Source organism: Mirounga angustirostris, unplaced genomic scaffold (assembly GCF_029215605.1).
Source record: "Mirounga angustirostris isolate CCGP_5_RB_7025 unplaced genomic scaffold, mMirAng1.0.hap1 SCAF_13, whole genome shotgun sequence".
Lineage (NCBI taxonomy): Eukaryota > Metazoa > Chordata > Mammalia > Carnivora > Phocidae > Mirounga > Mirounga angustirostris.
Window position 1 is genome coordinate 89,725,847 of NW_026991721.1, and position 19,505 is coordinate 89,745,351.

Sequence of the window (19,505 nt, forward strand, 5' to 3'; positions counted from 1 at the left end):
AGGAACACAGAGCGTGAGGTGGAGACGGGATAGATTGCGACACAAGATCCAGTTCAGTGTGTGTCCCAGCCCAGTCCCTTCACTGAGCCCCAATCCTCATCACCCCCTGGTAGTGGGGCTCAGCACAGGCAGGCAAAGAACGGATGGGACCCATCCGATTAGAACCTGCATTGAAGATTATATCCTAAGTAGATACCCCCTTCCGAACCGGGGATGTAGTGCTTTGAAACTAGAAAATGCCAGGTCTGAAAGAGAGGAAAGAACAAGCCCAGCAATACACAGGGCTCTGTGTATTCAGAGGGAAGTTGGCAGGGTTGTGTTCGGGCAGAGAAACTCCTAGTGGTACAAAGGGACGTGCCCAGAGTGGAGAAATCATGCTAATTGTCTGCACCAGAGCCGGAGAACGCCACCCAAAATGAAGAGAGAAAGGGGAGCCCCGTCCAGAGCCTTCAGTGCCCTGAGCCTCACTCCTTTTGTCTACCTTCTTCTGATCCAGACAGGTAGGAGACCAGAAGGGTAAGAGAGGGTCTGGAGAGGGACCCCGCTACATGCAAAAGGGAGAGAGGGGGAGTTGAAGGCCAGAATGCCTTTAATCTGGGAGGAGGGGAGAGAGCTCAGCTGCCCGTGGGAAGCATCTCAGTGAATTCAGGCATTAATGTTTAATGTATTTCTTCATTCTCTGTGCCTCCCACCCAGCCCCTGCGCCCCTCCCCCAAAAGGCTGCATGACTTCGAGCTCCCACAGCATTCAGTACATTAGATAGAGGGCAGTGAGCCATTTCTTATGGGATGTCTTGTTGGCGTGGGCCAGTCCGGCATTCTTTCCAAAGGACCATGATGGGCTTGGAGGGGTGAGGGAGATCTGGGTTTTTTGCCTCCCCAACCCCCCACCCTGGCTGCTCTAAGTGTACAACAGCAAGGGAGATGAAATAAGCTTGGGAGATCATGAGTCTTTTGGTTTTTGGAAATAACAGCAACCCATCCATAACTCACCCCATGCTGTAGACACCTACCTTGTGTACTGCCCCCTACCAACTCCTTAGAGAATTGATCTTACTTTAAATAGATAAGTTTCTGTGTGTGTGCGCAGGCATGGGAATACACACACACACACACACACACACACTATTCCGGAGAGCCTAGCAATTCACAATTTGCTGGGGCAAACAGATGCAGAGATCATTTTAATAAAATGCAGAAACTACGATGAGTGAGATATACAGAGGATGCCCAGGATCAGAGAGGGGTTGCCTACCCCAATCCAGAAAGCTGGTGCTAGCGGTGCAGGGTGGGGTGAGGGGAATATCAGGGGAGGTGTCCTGGGAATGTCTGCACTAAATTTTAAAAGATGAGAAAAATAGGTAGATGCAGGAATGGGCATTATAGTTGGGGAAATGGGCAAAGGTCAACATTTTGAAATGGCATCATGGGTTTGGGAGCAGTCCAGCCACTCATCCTTGCCGGAGAAGAGAATGTTAAGTGGGCAAGAGCCTTGTAAACCATACTAAGGAACCTGGGATATAATCTGCAAACAGTGAAGGGGGGAAGGGGGTATTGGATGGCTTTTCATCTGGGGACTGGCAGGACCAGACTTGTGTTTCAGATAGCTCGTTCTGCTGCGAGGCATTGGAGAAGAAACTGGAGGCAAACAAGATAGGAAAGGAAGCCTGTATCCATTTGCTAGGGCCACTGTGACAAAGAACCACAGACTGGGTGGCTTAAACAACAGATGTCTAGTCTCACCGTTCTGCAGGCTAAAAGATTGAGATCAAGGTCATATTCTCTTTGGGGCTCCAACGAAGAATCTGCTCCAGGCCTCTCTGCTAGCTTCAGGGAGTTCCTGGGCTTGCGGCAGCAGAGTTTGTCTCTTCACAGGACATTCTCCCTATGCTTGTGTCTGCATCCAAATTTCCACTTTTTATCAAGACATGAGTCAGATTAGATTAGGGGCCCATCCTCCTCCAGCATGACCTCATCTTACCTTATTACCTCTGCAATAACCCCATTGCCAAATAAGGTCACATTTGAGGTACTGGGGGTTAGGACTTCAACATATGAATTTGGGGGTGGGGGCACAATTTAACCCATAACAAGGTTATTGCAATAATTCAAGGGAGAAATAACATGAGCTGGAGTTAGGATAAAAATAGGGGGAATGAGGCATGTGGAGATAATATTCTGGAGGGAAAGTCAGGACCTAGTGATTGATAGGAAGTGAGAGGATCGGGGGTGGGGAGGTAGGATTTCTGTGTGAAACCTGAAATGACAGCTGGGATAGGGTTGGATATATGATAATGAGTACTGTCCATATTGAGGTTGAAATGTCTATGAGACATTTGTGGGAAAATGTGAAATAGCCTAAAGCAGGAGTGGGGGTGGGGGGCAGGGAGGTGAGGGTTGAGGTGGGAGCTCTCAGCCTATAGGTGAAATTCAAAACAATGAGAATGGATAATATCACCTAGGAGGAGAAAATGGGCTGAACATGGAACATTGAGTAACCCCAAGATTTGTAGAGGAAGGTAGAGGGAAAAAAGGCCCACCAAGGAGGCCAAGAAGGAACAGTGAGAGACAGAGGGGAACTAGAAGGCTGTGGTGTCCAGAAAGTCAAGGGAGTTGGGAGTTTTTTGGAGAATCAGTATCAAATGTGTCAAAGAGGTCCAGTATACCAAGGGCCAATTATATCTCAACTATTAGTATTATTATATTACAACTAAAAACGTTTGTTGGATATGGCAATTCAGAGATAACGATTAACCTTAGTGAGAGTGGTCTCAGTGGAAATTACAATAAGTGGAAGGAATCATGAAAGCTGAAGGTATGGAGGCCGTGAATAGAGAATACAAAGTGCACGGTGAAATATACAAGTCAGAGCTGTCCTTAAATTCCTTCAGGTCATAGAATGGTAAGGAAAAAAATTATAGAAAGATCTTGTCAGTCAGTGTGACCAGGTAAAATCAAAAGGTGACCAAGGATCTTCTATGTGGGAAAATATAACCCAATAAATATAACAAAACATATAAATTATGCTGATAGGATATTAGTTATGACCTATGATGGGTAAGAAGTAAGTGTAGGATTAGGCCATTGTATTGCTGTGGACTCAAGAACAATAAAGAGCTGAGATTCTACAAGGAATTTCTGCCATGCTCACCATATTACTTAGGAAAATGCCAGCTTCTGTGACAAACAAGTTCCCAAATTTAAGTTCCTGGCACTAACCATGTAGTAGTACAATGCAGTTCCACACTAGGCCTAGGATGAGGAAGAACTCTGTTCTGTGAAGTTTTCAGGGACCAAGTTGACATGTGTTTCCACTAGTCACCCTGTCACCCTGAGGTTTTTCTCCCATTTCTTGCAGGTAGAGGATTTAAAACAAACAAAAGAAACAAAAAAACAGGAGAGGTTTTTTCCAAACTAGCCTATAAGTGGTACCTATCAATTCCACTGGTTCTATTGTCTGGAAGAGAGTCACATGGCCATACCTAACTGCAAGGAAGGCTGGGAAATGTAGTTTTTAAGATTAGCACTTAAAGGGGGCAAGTAACAGTCTTTAATGCCTCGTCCCTAACACGGACAAATGAGGCTTTCCTAAACTGATCACAGCCCAATTCATGAAACATTCAAACAAAGTTTTTCTAGAGGCTAGGACACCGACATACAGACATAAATATGGCATGCCTTAAATCTAGATAATCTGATTGGCAAAATTTTACTCTTTGGAATCCTAGAACTATTCCATCCTCTAGGGACCCAATAGGAAAAAGTCCCTTACCTAGGTTTTACCCTTTTAGCCCTAAGATCACCTCCACATTGTAGGTGCTATCTTTTTCTTCCGACAGAGAGTTATGCCCAGAAATGCATTTAACATAAGGATACAGTTTGATGAACCTTTAAAAAATGAATGAACCCATGTAATCAGCCTCCAAGATCAAGAAATAGAACATTTCAGCACCTCAGAAGCACACCCATACTATTTCAGTTACTGTGGCCCTCCCCTGGGTTACAGTGATATCCTAACTTCTAATACAGATTAATTTTGCATGTCTTTGAACTTTGTATAAATGGAATCATATGCATGGATTCTTTTGTATCTGGTTTCTTTCACTGAACACCAAATCTGTAAGATTCATTCGTGTTGTTGTTGAAATTGTAATTTGTTTGGTCTCAGTGCTGTATAGTATTCCATTGTATGAATACACCACAATTTATTTATCTATTCAACTTTGATAGACACTTTGGTTGTTTCTAGTTTGGGGCTTTATCAATACAGTTGTTAAGATATTCTAGTACCTGTCTTTTGGTGAACAGATGTACACATTTCTTTGGGGATATACTTAGGAGTAGAACTGCTGAGTTATGTGTGTGTGTTTAGCTTTAGTAGATATGGTCAAATAATTTTCAAAAGTGATTGTATCAATCCACATTCCCACCAGCAGCTACAGATACCCTGCATCTTCACCAACAATTGTGTCTTCTCTTTTTTATTTTAGTCATCCTAGTGAGTAGGAAGTGGTATGAAATTACAGTTTAAAATTGCATTTCCATTATTACTATTAATGAAGTTCTATCTTTTTCATATCATTATTAGCCATTTTGATATCCTTCTTTGTGAAGTACCTCTTCTAAGTCTTTTGTGCTTTTTCTACTAAGTTTTCTGGATTTTTAAAAAAATTATTGATTTGTAGGAGTTTAAGAAATATATTTTGGATACAAAATATCCTTTATAGGATACATGCCTTGCAAATATCTCTCACCCTGCAGCTTGCCTTTTCACTCTCTTAATAGTGTCTTTTGATAAACAGCTCTTAATTTCATTGTGTCCAATGTATCACTTCCTTCTTTTATGGGTACCACTCTTGTGTCCTGTCTAAGAAATCTGTGTCTGCCCTCCAGTCATGGAGATATTCTCCTATGTTTTCTTTTTTAAAAAAATATTGTTTTACCTTTCACTTTAGATCCACAGTCCACCTAGAATTGATACTTGTGTAAGGTGTGAGGTAAGGATCAAGATTCATTTCTTTCCTATATGGCCTGGCACTATTCATTGGAAAAAGAATCCTTTCCCCAGAACACTGCAGCATACCTTTGTCATAAGTCGAGTGATCAAATATAAGTTTATTTTTGGACTTTCTGTTCTATTCCACTGATCTGTTTGTCTATTCTTGTACCCTATCACAAAGTTAACCTCCTAGGATTTTGATTGATATTGTATTGAATTTATAAGTCAATTTTGGAGAAATGACAGCTTAACAATAGTGCCTGTTCTGATCTAAAACAAGGAAAATCTCTATGTGCCATCTTAGTATCTATTAGCTAGATACACATTACTGAACATCTACACTCTTTAAAGTACAGATAAAAAGGTACAAAGACCCTTCTCTTCCTGGATCCCAAGGGCCTTCTTCACAATTTCTGTTTCCTGGCTTTCTCCTGTGTTCCTGAGTGATTGACACTTAAAATGATTTCTCACTCGTGTTGGCCCTTGGAGGCCTCAACAGGATACTAACAAAAGAACACAACACGGTAACTTCAACAAGTATGTAATCAGTGGTGCACCTATAGGACGGGGCAGAGGAGGGCTTTGTTCTCAGAGCATTGTCCCCTAGGAAGAACATTAAGAACCAAAATCAGAAAGCAAAATGTTTTCCTTTTAGAAAACCATGCTGTGGGCCACCCTTGGATTCTTGTATGCAGTTCTGGTCACTGCACCTCAAAAAAGAAATAATAGAATTGAAGAAAGGGCAGAGAAGGGTATCTGTGATGGCCAAAAGGACTTCCTTGTGGTGACAGACCCAAACAAGACAAAAAACCCATAAAGAAGGATATAACTGCAGCCCACGGTGTTAGCGAGTATGGATTAAGTGTATAAAAACCAAATCCTAGAATATGTGTTTGGCATTGTCTCATTGACACTTTTAAAAGGAAAATTTCAGGCAGATACTGGTAAAAGGAAAACTGTGCCAAGCAAAAAGGAGCATAGGAAAATAAGCAGATGATGGTTCCCTTAAAAGGAGAGGCTCTTAAGGGAACCCAGGGTTACTAGCATATACTTTCTCATATTTTAAAGCTTAACATTTCTTGGTTGCCACCGCTGGTCAAAATCCTCCTTGAGAGGGGCCACCTCCCAGTATGGCACAGTTTAACAGGTAAATCTTGCTGTGATGTCAATTTCCTTTTGTTCAGCCTCCAATGGGAACAGAGACTTTCTACATAATGATGCCTCAGAGACTCAAGGACCATGATTAAGTTAATCGCTTCTCAAGGTTGAATAGCCCTAGTCCCTTTTATTTCCACTGTGGATTGTAGTTATAGCCATTTCCTCATCTCTGTGTCCTGCTTTGGCTCCTGTCCCAGTTCTCTGTGTCCCTTGAAATTTGTGGAACCCTGAACTTAATACCAACTCCAATTTTGGCTAGAGTTTTTGGAAACAGTGTTTGCTCAGCAAAATACTCTGTTTGTCAGCTTCTCAGAAAGACTGCTCCATTCATTTCTTTCTTTTTTTTTTTTTTTTTAAAGATTTTATTTATTTATTTGACAGAGACAGAGATAGCGAGAGCAGGAACACAAGCAGCGGGAGGGGGAGAGGGAGAAGCAGGCCTCCCCCCGAGGAGGGAGCCCGATGTGGGACTCGATCCCAGGACCCTGGGATCATGACCTGAGCCGAAGGCAGACGCTTAACGACTGAGCCACCCAGGCGCCCTGCTCCATTCATTTCTGAACATGAGTACATGCATCCCTGCGACTCGTGGGCATACCTGTGTTTGCGTGCACGAGGAAGGTACCCACCCAGAGAAGGGTGAAGCCTAAGGCAATCCATATGCTGTAGCTTTTCCAATGTTTTTATGCAGAAGAATCAACTTTAAACTGACAGAAAGAACTGACCTGAGCTGGGAAGACATCACAAAAGGACCACTAGGACCTTGTAGGGAGCGACGGGAAATGGGGGAAGCTCAAGGGAGGGCCAGAGATGGAAGGAAGGGGAATCTCTTCCACTTCTCCTTGGAGCTGGGACTGTCACTCCCTAGCCTCCTGGAAGGAGGAAATGAGAACCCTCAAAGTTTGATGCAGGACGGTTCTGCATCTACAACCCTCATGCACTCGTACCCCACTGCTTCCGACTGGGTCCTGAAAGAGGTTCCCCAACCATTTGCTCATCACCACCATGGCCTTTAATGAAACTCAATGACTTTTCTCAGGGCCACCTCAAGTCACACATTCCAACGTCTATTTGCCTATCCAGGGAACTCTGAAAGCTTGCTTTTCTAAATCAAGCCAAGCCTGGGACCTAGCTGTTGCTAGGCAGGAAATCCCATCTAAATAATCACAGAAACTCAGAGCTGGAAGAAGTCTTAAGTATTATGTGAGCAAATGGATATCAGTCTGATACACAGAGCCAGAGGGATTCCTAGTAGTACCCCAAGTTATTGGGGAGGACAGGAGTCTGGTCCCCACCACCTCTTCTACTGAATCTGTGAGCCAGAACTAGATTTTGTTTTCATTTTTATACATGGTTTTATGGGAACAACAATATCTTTAATAAAAAATATTTGAAAATATTTGATTTTGTCCATTATACCTCCCCCAAATCAAGACTCCTCTCAATAACAAGCATAGGGGTCTCTGGGTGACTCAGTCGGTTAAGCCACTGGCTCTTGTTTTCAGCTCAGGTCGTGAGATCAAGCCCCTCATTGGGCTCCGTGCTCGGGGGTGGGGGGGGGAGTCTGCTTGAGATTCTCTACCTCTGCCCTGCCCCTGCTCTTTCACGTGCTCTCTCTCCTCAAATAAATAAATAAATCTTTAAAAAATAACAAGCATATCATATTCATACATATGGACGTTTTAATCATTCAAATAGTCTCTTCCACTTTTAAAGTTTTATGATTCTAACTTACCTGGCAGGTCAGGGATCACAGAATGTCAGAGCTAAAAAGGACCCTTGTGATCATCTGGCCCCACAACCTCATTATACAGAGGAGTAAACTGAGGCACAGAGAGGTGAAAGAATAGCAATGGGCCTTTCCTCCATCCCTTCCAAAGGTGACAAGCTCACTCTTTAACAAAGAATTTGTTTCAAAAATGGACTGAATAGGTTTATTACATTTGCTTTGATCTCCACAGCTCACCTTTTAAATTAATTCCCTCCTGGCTTGGTCTGGGTCCTCTGAGCACAAGTAGAAGAATAAGGAAGGGAAAGGTACAACCTAACTTCCCCAAATTTAAACAACAGTAGCAGAATGGGAGAGTGGGAGAAAGAGAGAGAGAACTTCAGAGGCAGTGACCATCAGAGAGAGCAGCCGGGGGTGCAGGGGGACTGAGAACCTGACCTGTAAGTGTCTGTTCAGGTAAACTCAGCCCTGCTCCCAGCTGACATCCTCTCCAGAAGACCGTCTTTGGGTGGTCATATTGCTCTACAAGGCCATGTAACACCAATGAATGGCATCTGTTCAGGCCCCGAAGCCCCCTAAGAGACCTCTGAAATATGAGATGCATCTCTAGATGGGGCAACCATTTGACAAGATGGTAAAATCCCAGAATGGCAGGGCTGACAAATGGATGTAACATCAAGTTTGCCACTCATTTTACCTACCTGAGTCCCAAACAGGTAAGTGACTTCTCCTAGGTCCTAAGTCAACAATAAGGGCCCAGATCTCTGATGTTCACTCTTGTGTTCTCTCCACTACACAACAATAACTGATGTATGTATTGTGCTTTTCCATTGTGAACCTGATAAGGCAGTTGTTCTTGTTGTTGCTCATATCCTGATTTTCTAAATGAGAAGAATAAGGCCTAGAATGATGGCTTGCCTAGGTCCACATAGGCTGTAGGTGGTGGAGCCCAATCTTACAAGGCCTTCTGATTCCAAACTCTTTGTTCTGCCCATCCCAAATCCCTCTTCTATAGGGGTTGCATGTTGGACTGGGTGTATTTCTAAAACCAACTACTCAGCTGCAGAACTCTTTGGCCCCAGGTAGGCCTGGTAAAGTAAAAAAAATGCAGCGGGGGCAAGGAGAGAGGAGACTCTTGGTATGAATGAAGAATGGTCTAGTTGTCTTCTGGCCCCTAAACTTCCCCTTCATTGGCACTGCCTTGTGACACACTCCCTTCTTTATGAATCTCTCTTCCCATGCTTCTCCATTCCTTACTTTCCCAATCCCCAATCAAGAAGCAAACCTGACAAATTCACCCTGAGGTCCATCTTTGTCCGTTTTGCTCACTGATATATCCCAAGGGCAGAACAGTACCTGGCACGTGGGAAGTACTCAATCAATGTTTCTGTGAATGGAGCATAGAGTGCGTGGGTTAGCTGGAGGTCTTCCTCAAGAGGAAGGCGGTGGAGAAAACCGCCAGAGGCAGAGAGCCAGCGAGAAGAAGGACTGAGGGCAATGCGATGGGTGTGAGGGGTGATGGAGGATCAGAGGGGCCCAGAGCTATCATGGGAGAGGAGATGGCATCAAAGTGTAAGAAGGAAGGACTGACAGGAGGTGAAGAGCCCAGAGGGTGAGGCATGAAGACATCTGAGGACGTAAAGGAGGCAGAGGGGTAGGGAGCCGAGGGCCTGACATTGCCCTCTCCCCGTGGGCCTCTGTCCACAGAGCCCCTGGAGGGGGTGAACATCACCAGCCCGGTGCGCCTGATCCATGGCACGGTGGGGAAGCCCGCCCTGCTCTCTGTGCAGTACAGCAGCACCAGCAGCGACAAGCCCGTGGTGAAGTGGCAGCTGAAGCGGGACAAGCCAGTGACCGTGGTACAGTCCATCGGCACAGAGGTCATTGGCACCCTACGGCCTGACTACCGAGACCGCATCCGCCTCTTCGAAAATGGCTCCCTGCTTCTCAGTGACCTGCAGCTGGCCGACGAGGGCACCTATGAGGTTGAGATCTCCATCACGGATGACACGTTCACTGGGGAGAAGACCATCAACCTCACTGTGGATGGTAAGGTGCTCTGACAGGGAAGGAGACAGGGCCGGTACCTGGGATTAGGGGAGGGTCTGCCCAATGCGCTGGCCAGATCCCGGGAACACCAACACGGAAGCCGCTTGGGAGCTGAGAGTGAGACAGTCGGGCATTAGAAGTTGGCAGGCAGGACACGCAAATGCGTATAGAGTGCTTACTAAGTGGCAAAAACTATTCTAAGTGTTTTGCATATCTTGACTCATTTAATGCTGATAATAATGTAGGCATAGTTAATATAATTATCCCCATTTTGTAGATGCAGAAACTGAGGCACAAAGAGGTTGACTAACTTTCCCAAGGTCATGCAGCTAGTACGAGATAGAGCCAATATTGGAACCCAGACATTTGGAACCTGGGTTTAGCCCAACTGAAATATGTTCCAGGCTGGGCCAGTTTAAGACATCCTGAAAAGGTATTTGAGAAGAAGGAAAGGAAGGTCCGTGAGGGCAGGGACCATGGCTGTCTTACTCAGCATTGTACCCTCTGTACTTAGTAGATGCTCAACAAATAATTGGTAAAGAAATGAATGAATGAATGAATGAATGAATGAATGAATGAATGAGTGGATGATGGGGAAAGATCGGACTGATGATCCCCGAAGGGCCTCTCAGACCACAAATCGAGTTGCGACATGTTGCAAGGCAGGGAGTTACGAAGGGGAGGGGAGACGCTGTTTGGCCCCTGGCTCACAGCACCCCCCCCCCCCGGGACTCAGTGCCCATTTCCAGGCCACAGGTATTAGTGGCTTCCACCACGGTGCTGGAGCTCAGCGAAGCCTTCACCCTGAACTGCTCGCACGAGAATGGCACCAAGCCCAGCTACACCTGGCTGAAGGATGGCAAACCCCTCCTCAATGACTCGAGAATGCTCCTGTCCCCTGACCACAAGGTGCTCACCATCACCCGTGTGCTCATGGAGGACGATGACCTGTACAGCTGTGTGGTGGAGAACCCCATCAGCCAGGGCCGCAGCCTGCCCATCAAGATCACCGTATACAGTGAGTCTCCCTGTCTGCTCACCCTCAGGACTCCAAATCCCGAGAGGCGGGCGCTGTGAGGGACTAAGGACATCCCAGACAGAGTGCAGGGATGAGAGGCAGGGATGGGCCAGCTCTCCATGGAAGCCAGCAACAGGTGGGAAGTGGGCTCAGCAAGCTCCACCATGGACCAGCCATGCTGCACAGGGCTCCTTTTCTTTTCCTTCTGCTGCAGGAGCTCTCCTCACCAGACTTGTTGCCCCTCTGAAGTCTCTCCCACCTCTCTGCCTCTCTCCCCAGGAAGAAGCTCCCTCTACATCATCTTGTCCACAGGAGGCATCTTCCTCCTTGTGACCTTGGTGACAGTCTGTGCCTGCTGGAAACCCTCCAAAAAGTCTGGGTAACTCTTCAAGTTCCACACCCTGAGCACCCTAATCCTTCAATCCATCCCCACCCCAAGCTCTAGTCTTAGTCTCTTAAAGGCCTATCCCCCCCCCCCCCCCCCCCGCCCCAGGGCCCTACAGCTCTTCCCGGGAGATCCATTTTAGCCTTGCATGTGTTGCATATGGACCTATATTCTGTGCTCACAACACCCAAAAGCCCCAGCGCTGAAACAATGGTTTCGCTTAGGGCACCTTTTGTGGGCCGCCACGGTGGTTGTGGTTAATGAACTGCCTTTTAAGTGTGATTATCCACAGTTTACAGATAATAACACAGACTCAGATGGGTTCAGTGACTTGCCCGTGATGTCAGCCACAGACTCAGGACACAAACCTAGATGCGACTCATTCCAAAGCTCACGGACTATTGCCACTCCCACTGCGCCCAGCCCATCCTGTTACAAGGCCTCTTTTACTGCCACGAGATTGCACTTGTGACACTGACCCCAGGCCGTCTCCTGCTCACACGAAACAACTCTGTTCAGAGGATGCTGGGTTGATTTGCAGGAAGAAGAGGAAGCTGGAGAAGCAAAGCTCCCTGGAATATATGGACCAGAATGATGACCATCTGAAACCAGAAGGTGAGCTCCCAGCCACCCACTCACTCATCCCATCGTCACTCAGATCAGTGGGCTGCTGGGAAAAGGCAGAACTGGGCCACAAGGAAGCCAGCTCTGCAGGGCCCCTTCCTCCACCAAGTGCACGAAGACTGCAGAGCAGGGAGAGGTGCGGCCAAGGTAGGACCCCAGGTATTCTGGATCCTTTGGTGGAGGTTGTGGCGGGGCCATACTGGCCACTTGGGGAGCAAAGAGTGTAGGTGCTGGCTGGTGGAAAGGGCTCCGTACTGGGCCAGCCACCCCCATTCTTCGCCCTGTGCAGCAGATACCCTCCCACGAGGCAGTGAGCAGGAGCGGAAGAACCCCATGGCACTGTATATCCTGAAAGACAAGGTGAGCATACTTGTGCTGGTGTCCCCACAAATACACAGCAAGCCCTACCACGTTCTGGTGCTCCATAGCCATACCATCTCTTTATAGCATTCAGACGAACCCTGAGAAATATTTGTGTCACCCGCACTTTAGGGCTTAGAAAAATAAGGTTGACAGAGGTGAAATGACTTGCCCAGTATCAAACAAGTAAATACACATTAAGTGGCAGATCTAGACTTCAAACCTGGGTCTCTGGATACCAACTCTGGTGATTTCCCCACTGTTCTACAACTAAGTCTGTCCCAGGCTGTCCAAGACAAGTGGGAAGAGGAGAATAAGGGGACAGAGCACTCAAGTTAAGGCACTGCTGCCTTTACCCAGCACCTGTTACGGGCCAGACACCGTGCTAAGGGTCTGTGCGGCCAGAAAAACCAGACCTCTGTCTGCCGCCTTGCACCAGGTGGGAGGGTGGAGGGAAGCCTGCTCCTTAGCTCGGTATGCCCCGCGCCCCGCACTGGGCGCTCACCCCCGCGGCGCGTGTCCTTGCAGGACTCCCCGGAGCCCGAGGAGAACCCCGCCCCGGAGCCTCGGAGCGCGACTGAGCCCGGCCCGCCGGGCTACTCCGTGTCGCCGGGCGTACCCGGCCGCTCCCCGGGGCTGCCCATCCGCTCGGCGCGCCGCTACCCGCGCTCCCCGGCGCGCTCCCCCGCCGCCGGCCGGACGCACACGTCGCCGCCCCGGGCCCCGAGCTCGCCCGGCCGCTCGCGCAGCGCCTCGCGCACACTGCGGACTGCGGGCGTGCACCTGATCCGCGAGCAAGACGAGGCCAGCCCGGTGGAGATCAGCGCCTGAGCCGCCTCGGCACCCCCGGGGGTGGGGGGGCGCCCAGCAAAGCGGCCGGGGCCCGGAGAAGGCGGGGGAGCGCGGCCGCCGCCGCCGCCGCCGCCAGGGACCAGGGCAGGTCCCCGCGGCGGCGCGTGGGTCTCGCGGGGGTCTCGCGGGGGTCTCGCGGGGGTCTCGCGCGGGGGCCAGCGTGAGCATGCGCGGGTGGGGGACGCAGTGGGGCAGCCAGGAGTGGCTCAGGGGGTGAAAGCGGGTCGCATTTGCTCCTGGTTCACCGGCTGTGTTCTCAGTGGGTGTGGGTTGTGCCCTCTTAGGACCGTATAGATTCTTAAATTTCTGGCCCAATCCCCCAAGGGTCTTATGGAAACTAACATCAGTAACCTAACCCCCGTGACTATCCTGTGCCCTTCCTAGGGAGCTCTGTGCTTCCACCCACCTTCCCTCCGAATGAACGCCTGGTTCCCGGGACACTTTCTTGACAAGCTCAGATTAGAGAGGCCACTTACCCAAAAGGAACAACTGTCCTAAACTAAGGGGAAGTCAGATGCCGGTTACTGGGTGTACAGAGGACTGTTCTGAGAATCTGGGAAATCACTGTGAAGGCAGTGCCTTATAGCACCCTTCTCTGGGCACCTGGTATCTGGGTATGTAGAGTTGGTGAGGCAGGAGTCAAGTTCATTCCTTTGACCCCTGACCTGCGCCCTAGCAAGGGCAAAGAATTCAAGCCTCCAGTGCTTGGCCTCCTCCCAAAGCCTCCCTCAGTGGCAACCAAGCCTTCTTTCCCTCTCTATTCCTATAAAGAAGGGGGTTCTCACTCCCGTGACCCACGGGATCAAGTGAAGAACTTTTTTTGAAACCCTCACACCTATGCCTTCTCCCTGGCTTCCTTACAAAACAAGACTTTTAAACAATCATTATCCCTGGGAAAGGTCCTTGGGCTTCCTTCAGCTGTAAGAGAATAAGGTTCCAGTCTGCAGAGTAATGGTAGGGAAGGGGAGGAGGAGGAGGCTTATTGCGCCCCAGGACAGCAGGGAGACAAGATCCAACCCTTGGCCTCCAGGCTCCCACCTGCCCTGCTCCCAGATGCTTGGATCCCAGGAGATAGGACAAGGGCAGACTTCTTAATCACACAAACATAGAATACAGAGAGGTTGAGCCACTGCGTTGCCAGACCATGCCATGTCACCGCCTCTTGAACAGTTTGCAGCAGAGACAATAATCTGTGTGAGGAGTGAGGGCAATTAAAAAGCTGTAAGAGAAGTAAGGGCCTCTGTGTTCTAACCTCTCTTCCCTGATGCCTGTAGGGGTCCTTGCATCCCTGGCCCCTCCCCAACCTCCCAAGCTCCAGCCCTGACTCTCCACCATCCCACAGAGAAACTCCTGTGTCTCCCACCACTCCACACTGAGGCAGGTTTTTTTGTTCCAGCCCCAAGGGCAACAGCATTTCTAATTGGCCCCCTTCACCCTTATCTCGACAGCATGCCCCTCCCAGCTCCCTGTCTCTGTGCCCTTCTCCAGGCTCCTTGAGCAGTTGTGCCTTTGCAGCTTTCCCTCCTTAGCCAGAACTCTTCCCCTAGCTTCCCCAGGTGCCTCATCCTGAATAAGATCATTCCTACAGAGGAAAGTTGCTCAGGCAGGTGGGAGATGCAGGACTTGGTGAAGGAGTGCAGGCTGCTTAGGCTTGGGAGGCAGGGTTGAAGTGAGGGGAAGACGAGAGCATGCTGTACCCTATGCCCTGGTGCTGAATCCCTGAGGGGCCGGCTTCCCAGGCTCAAGCCAAACCTGCCTTAAATCTTGGGGGGTAAGTAAGGAAGTGGTTTTGTTTTTGTTTTGTTTTGTTTGATCTTCATCTTTGTATTACCAGCATCTAGCAGAGTGCCTAGCGCATACTGGATGCTCAATAAACTTTTGATGAAATGAAATGACAACTTTATTGCACTTAAGCGAGGAGAACAAAACAAGCAGCTTAAAAATGCCAGTCATTTCCCTTTTCCTTTTTCTTCTCATCTTCCTTCATCATCCTTCACCCTCTTTGCAAATCCCAAGTTGTCCACTCCAAAATCATCACTCACTCACCTATCATTCATTCATTCATTCATTCATTACAGTGCTCTTTCATTTATTCAACAAACGTGTTTATCTACCTTGGACTAGGTCCTGTGTGAGACACTGGGGAAACAGTATAACTATACCATGACCCCTACCCAGAAGACAGTCCCATGGAGGAAGACAGATGAGTAAGCAGGTTATTATAATACAGTGAGGAAAATGCCATGACTGAAGTAGCTAGAGCATGTTCTGAGAGCATGTAAGAGCATCATCTAACCAGGGATTGTCAGCAAAAGTATCTTGGAGAACAGGCTTGAACTTAGTCTTAGAGAGATTAATCAGGTGAAAAACAGGATGAAAGGAACATATTCCAGGGAAAAGGAGCAGCATGTATAAAAACTTGCAAGTATAAGGTGAGTCCAGACTACATAGCACTCATAAAATGTGGATTACCCAGGAGCAAATGTTTATTTTAGCACTGTAATGGAAGACTAGACCTGGGCCAGTGGCAGGGTAGGGGAGCTGAGGCTGAGGCTCCTGGATTAAGTTCGTATCCTAGAAGGGAGTCCCAAGCTCCCAAAATAAAAATGCAAATCTTCTCTGGAGAAAAGCATCTCCTAAAATTTTCAAAGATTAAGATCAACCAAAGATGACCATGAAAGGATATAAACACAGAAGGAAACAAATCACCATGAGTGAGAGTCAGCAGATAGAAGAAGCAGTAGATTTAGACCCCTAAGGCCCACAGATATTGAAATTATCAGATATAGAATATAAAATAACTATGAAATGTTTGAAGAGATGAAAGACAAAATTATAGAAATGAACAAGCAACAAGAGACTGTTGAAAGTGACCAAAGTTGAATAGCAACAAAAAAAGAACTGTTGTAAATAAAAATAGAACTGATTGAAATAAAAATGTAAATGAGAAAATTAAACAGCATATTAAGTAGAGTTGAAGAGAGTTAGTTCAATTGGAAGATGTATCTGAAGAAATGTTTCAGAGTAAGGCACAGACCAAGAAAGAGATGAGAAATATGAAAAAGAGAGTAAGGGATACTCAGATATATAGCATATATTTTGTCAAGAGCTCAAAGGGGAGAATAGACAGATGGAGGAGAGACAATATTTTAAGAGTAATGACTGAAGTTTTTGTAGAACTCATGATAAATGTAAATATACATATATAGGAAGGTTATTAACATAGAAGATAAATTTAAAAATTTCCACACTTACACAAAATGTAGTAAAATGAGAGTATACCGAAGACAAAGAGAAGATATTAAAGGCATCCAGAGAGAGAAAGATGTTTAGACAAAAATAATAGAAATCATTAGAAAGTAGAGTAGTATCTTCAAAATAATGGGCACAAATAACTATTAACCCAGAATATTGTACCTAGCCAAGCAATCTTCCAAATATGAGAATAAAATAAAGGTATTATCTGATGAACAAAAACTACAGTTTACCGGGACACCTGGGTGGCTCAGTTGGTTAAGCATCTGCCTTCCACTCAGATCATGATCCCGGGGTCCTGGGATTGAGTCCTGCATCAGGCTCCTTACTCAGCAAGGAGCCTGTTTCTCCCTCTGCCTGTCACTCCCCCTGCTTGTTCTCTTTCTCTCTCTCTCTCCTCCCCCTCTCTCTGACAAATAAATAAAAATCTTAAAAAAAAAACAACTACAGTTTACCATCAATACTATAAGAACTCCTAAAGGACATCGTTTGGGAAGAGGAAAAAGCAAGATTTGAGATACAGGAAAGAATGGTGGGTAAATAGGGAGACAAATCTAAATAGTGCCTTATAAAATGATAGCATCTAATTTGTACTTCCAAAACCTGACAAATAAAATACAGGAAAATGACAGCATATAAATTGGGAGGGGGATTATTCTAATGAAACTATTACAGGTCCTTGAATTCTTTGGAGAAGGAAGGATGGTTAAGATACTAACTTCAGATTTTATTAAATATTCAAGGGAACCTTATCAGGGTAACCACTTAAAGAATAAAATGAAAGAGGGGCGCCTGGGTGGCTCAGTTGGTTAAGCAACTGCCTTCGGCTCGGGTCATGATCCTGGAGTCCCGGAATCGAGTCCCGCATCGGGCTCCCTGCTCAGCAGGGAGTCTGCTTCTCCCTCTGATCCTCCCCCTTCTCATGCTCTCTCTCTCTGTCTCAATCTCTCTCTCAAATAAATAAATAAAATCTTAAAAAAAAAAAGAATAGAATGAAAGAATTGGTATAAGTTCCAAACCAGTAGGAAGGGGGAAAAGAATAAAGAAACAAACACAAACTCAATTTTTTAAGCCAAGAATAAAGAAAAAATTAACACAGAAAAAGTGAGACAATAGGAAGCCAAATATAAGATGGTAGAAACAAGGCTAAATTATAAATAAATTGTAAATGACCTAAATTCGTCAGCTAAAATACAATCTGTTGGATTATATTTTTAATAATCCAGCCATATGCTATTTAAATGAAATACACCCAAAACAAAGATTTGCAAAAGTTGAAAATAAAGTAACGGAAAAAGATATGCCAGGCAAATAGCAAGCAAGAGGAAGCTGGGATAACTATTAACTATAACCACAAGACAGGGCACCTGGGTGGCTCAGTTGGTTGAGCAACTGCCTTCGGCTCAGGTCATGATCCTGGAGTCCCGGGATCGAGTCCCGCATCGGGCTCCCTGCTCGGCGGGGAGTCTGCTTCTCCCTCTGACCCTCCTCCCTCTCATGCTCTCTGTCTCTCATTCTCTCTCTCTCAAATAAATAAATAAAATCTTTAAAAAAAAAAAAACTATAACCACAAGACAAATGGACTTTGGGACAAAAAGCCTAATTAGTGGGTTGACCTTATGTCCTGTTTGCCTGAGCTAGCCTGGTTTACTCCTGTTATCCTAGCAACAACTAGTATTTGACTCCCAAAAATATCCCAATTAAATAGCCCCCTTTAATATTAGGACTAAGTGAGGTGCCTTGAATTTGAGTGCAAATAATTTATTTCAGGAAACACCAGTAGAGTAGTAAGGAAGTGGATCAGGAAAGCGATCAAAGTCAGTAAAGGACATGTTATCAAGCCAGTTAATACTGTGGGAAACTGGAGCTCAGTACTATGGGGGAAGCTGGGAGAACGGTGTTGAAATCAGATTTTAGATAAACAGATTTCAGGATAATCCCAACTGAAAGGCAAGGCAACTGGGGTACTGATCTGCCAAATCTCCATGCATCATGAGTTTAGGACCCCTTCTAGGGCCTTAGCTCCTAGTGCTTCCAGCTTGCCCTGCATGTGTCCAGATATGGTCTCCAAACAGAAAGCAGCCTTCAGCATAGAGGTAAATTCTGACGAATTATAAATGGAGTCTCAAGAGTGTCTGCTACAGAGGGTAACTACAGAATATTAAAGATTTATTTCACCAAAAAAAATTAAAATTGAATTGTGTGTATCTAATTAACCTCAAAATATATGAAATGCATATATATGTATATATGTATGTATCACATCTTCTTTATCCATCCATCCATCCATTGATGAATGAATATGGAAACAGGTTGTTCCCGTATCTTGGCTATTGTGAATAATGCTGCAATGAACATGGGACTGCAGATATCTTTATGAGATCTGGATTTCAATTCTTTTGGATATATACCCAGAGGTGAGATTGCTGGGTCATATAGTAGTTCTATTTTTAATTTTTTTAAAGAACCTTCATACTGTTTTCTACAGTGGCTCGAGCAATTCGCATTCCCACTGATAGTGCACTGGGGTTACCCTTTCTCCATACCCTCATCATCCCTTGTCTTCTTGATGACAACTATCCTAACTGATGTGAGGTGGTATGTTATTGTGGCTTTGATTTGCACTTCCCTGATAAACCACGGTTTATCCATTCACCTACTGAAGGACACCTGGGTTACTTCCAAGTTTTGACTATTATGAATAAAACTGCTACAAACATCTGTGTGCAGATTTTTGTGTGGACATAAGTTTCAACTCCTTTGGGTAAATACCAAGAATGCAAGAATAATTTAAAAACAGAAAATCATGGGGCGCCTGGGTGGCTCAGTCAGTTAAGCATCCAATTCTTGGTTTTGGCTCTGTTTGTGATCTCAGGGTGGTGATCTCAGGGTCACTGAAGGACTCGGAGCTCAGCAGGGAGTCTGCTTCCCCTCTCCCTCTCCTTCTGCCCCTCCCTCTGCTCCTGCGCTCTCTCTCTCTCACACACAAATAAATAAATAAATCTTTAAAAAATAAAAAATTCATAGAATTTATTGCCCACATTAACAGATTAAAAGAGACAAACTATCTTAATAGA

The 19,505-nt window shown here is 46.1% G+C and overlaps 1 protein-coding gene across 2 annotated transcripts; it reads left to right on the plus strand.

Annotated features, from left to right (window-relative positions):
• Nucleotides 1-397: 397 nt before the first annotated feature.
• Nucleotides 398-19,140, plus strand: HEPACAM (hepatic and glial cell adhesion molecule). 2 transcript variants are annotated; one of them, XM_064577292.1, is made up of 7 exons: nucleotides 398-500; nucleotides 9,593-9,934; nucleotides 10,671-10,952; nucleotides 11,232-11,331; nucleotides 11,879-11,952; nucleotides 12,251-12,321; nucleotides 12,850-19,140. In XM_064577292.1, the coding sequence occupies exons 1-7, from the start codon at nucleotides 416-418 to the stop codon at nucleotides 13,150-13,152; spliced, it is 1,257 nt and encodes a 418-aa protein (XP_064433362.1). In that variant the 5' UTR covers nucleotides 398-415; the 3' UTR covers nucleotides 13,153-19,140. The 2 variants fall into 2 exon arrangements, with proteins under 2 accessions (XP_064433362.1, XP_064433361.1); XM_064577291.1 differs by having other exon boundaries at nucleotides 11,232-11,325; nucleotides 11,879-12,108.
• The last annotated feature ends 365 nt before the right edge of the window (nucleotides 19,141-19,505 follow it).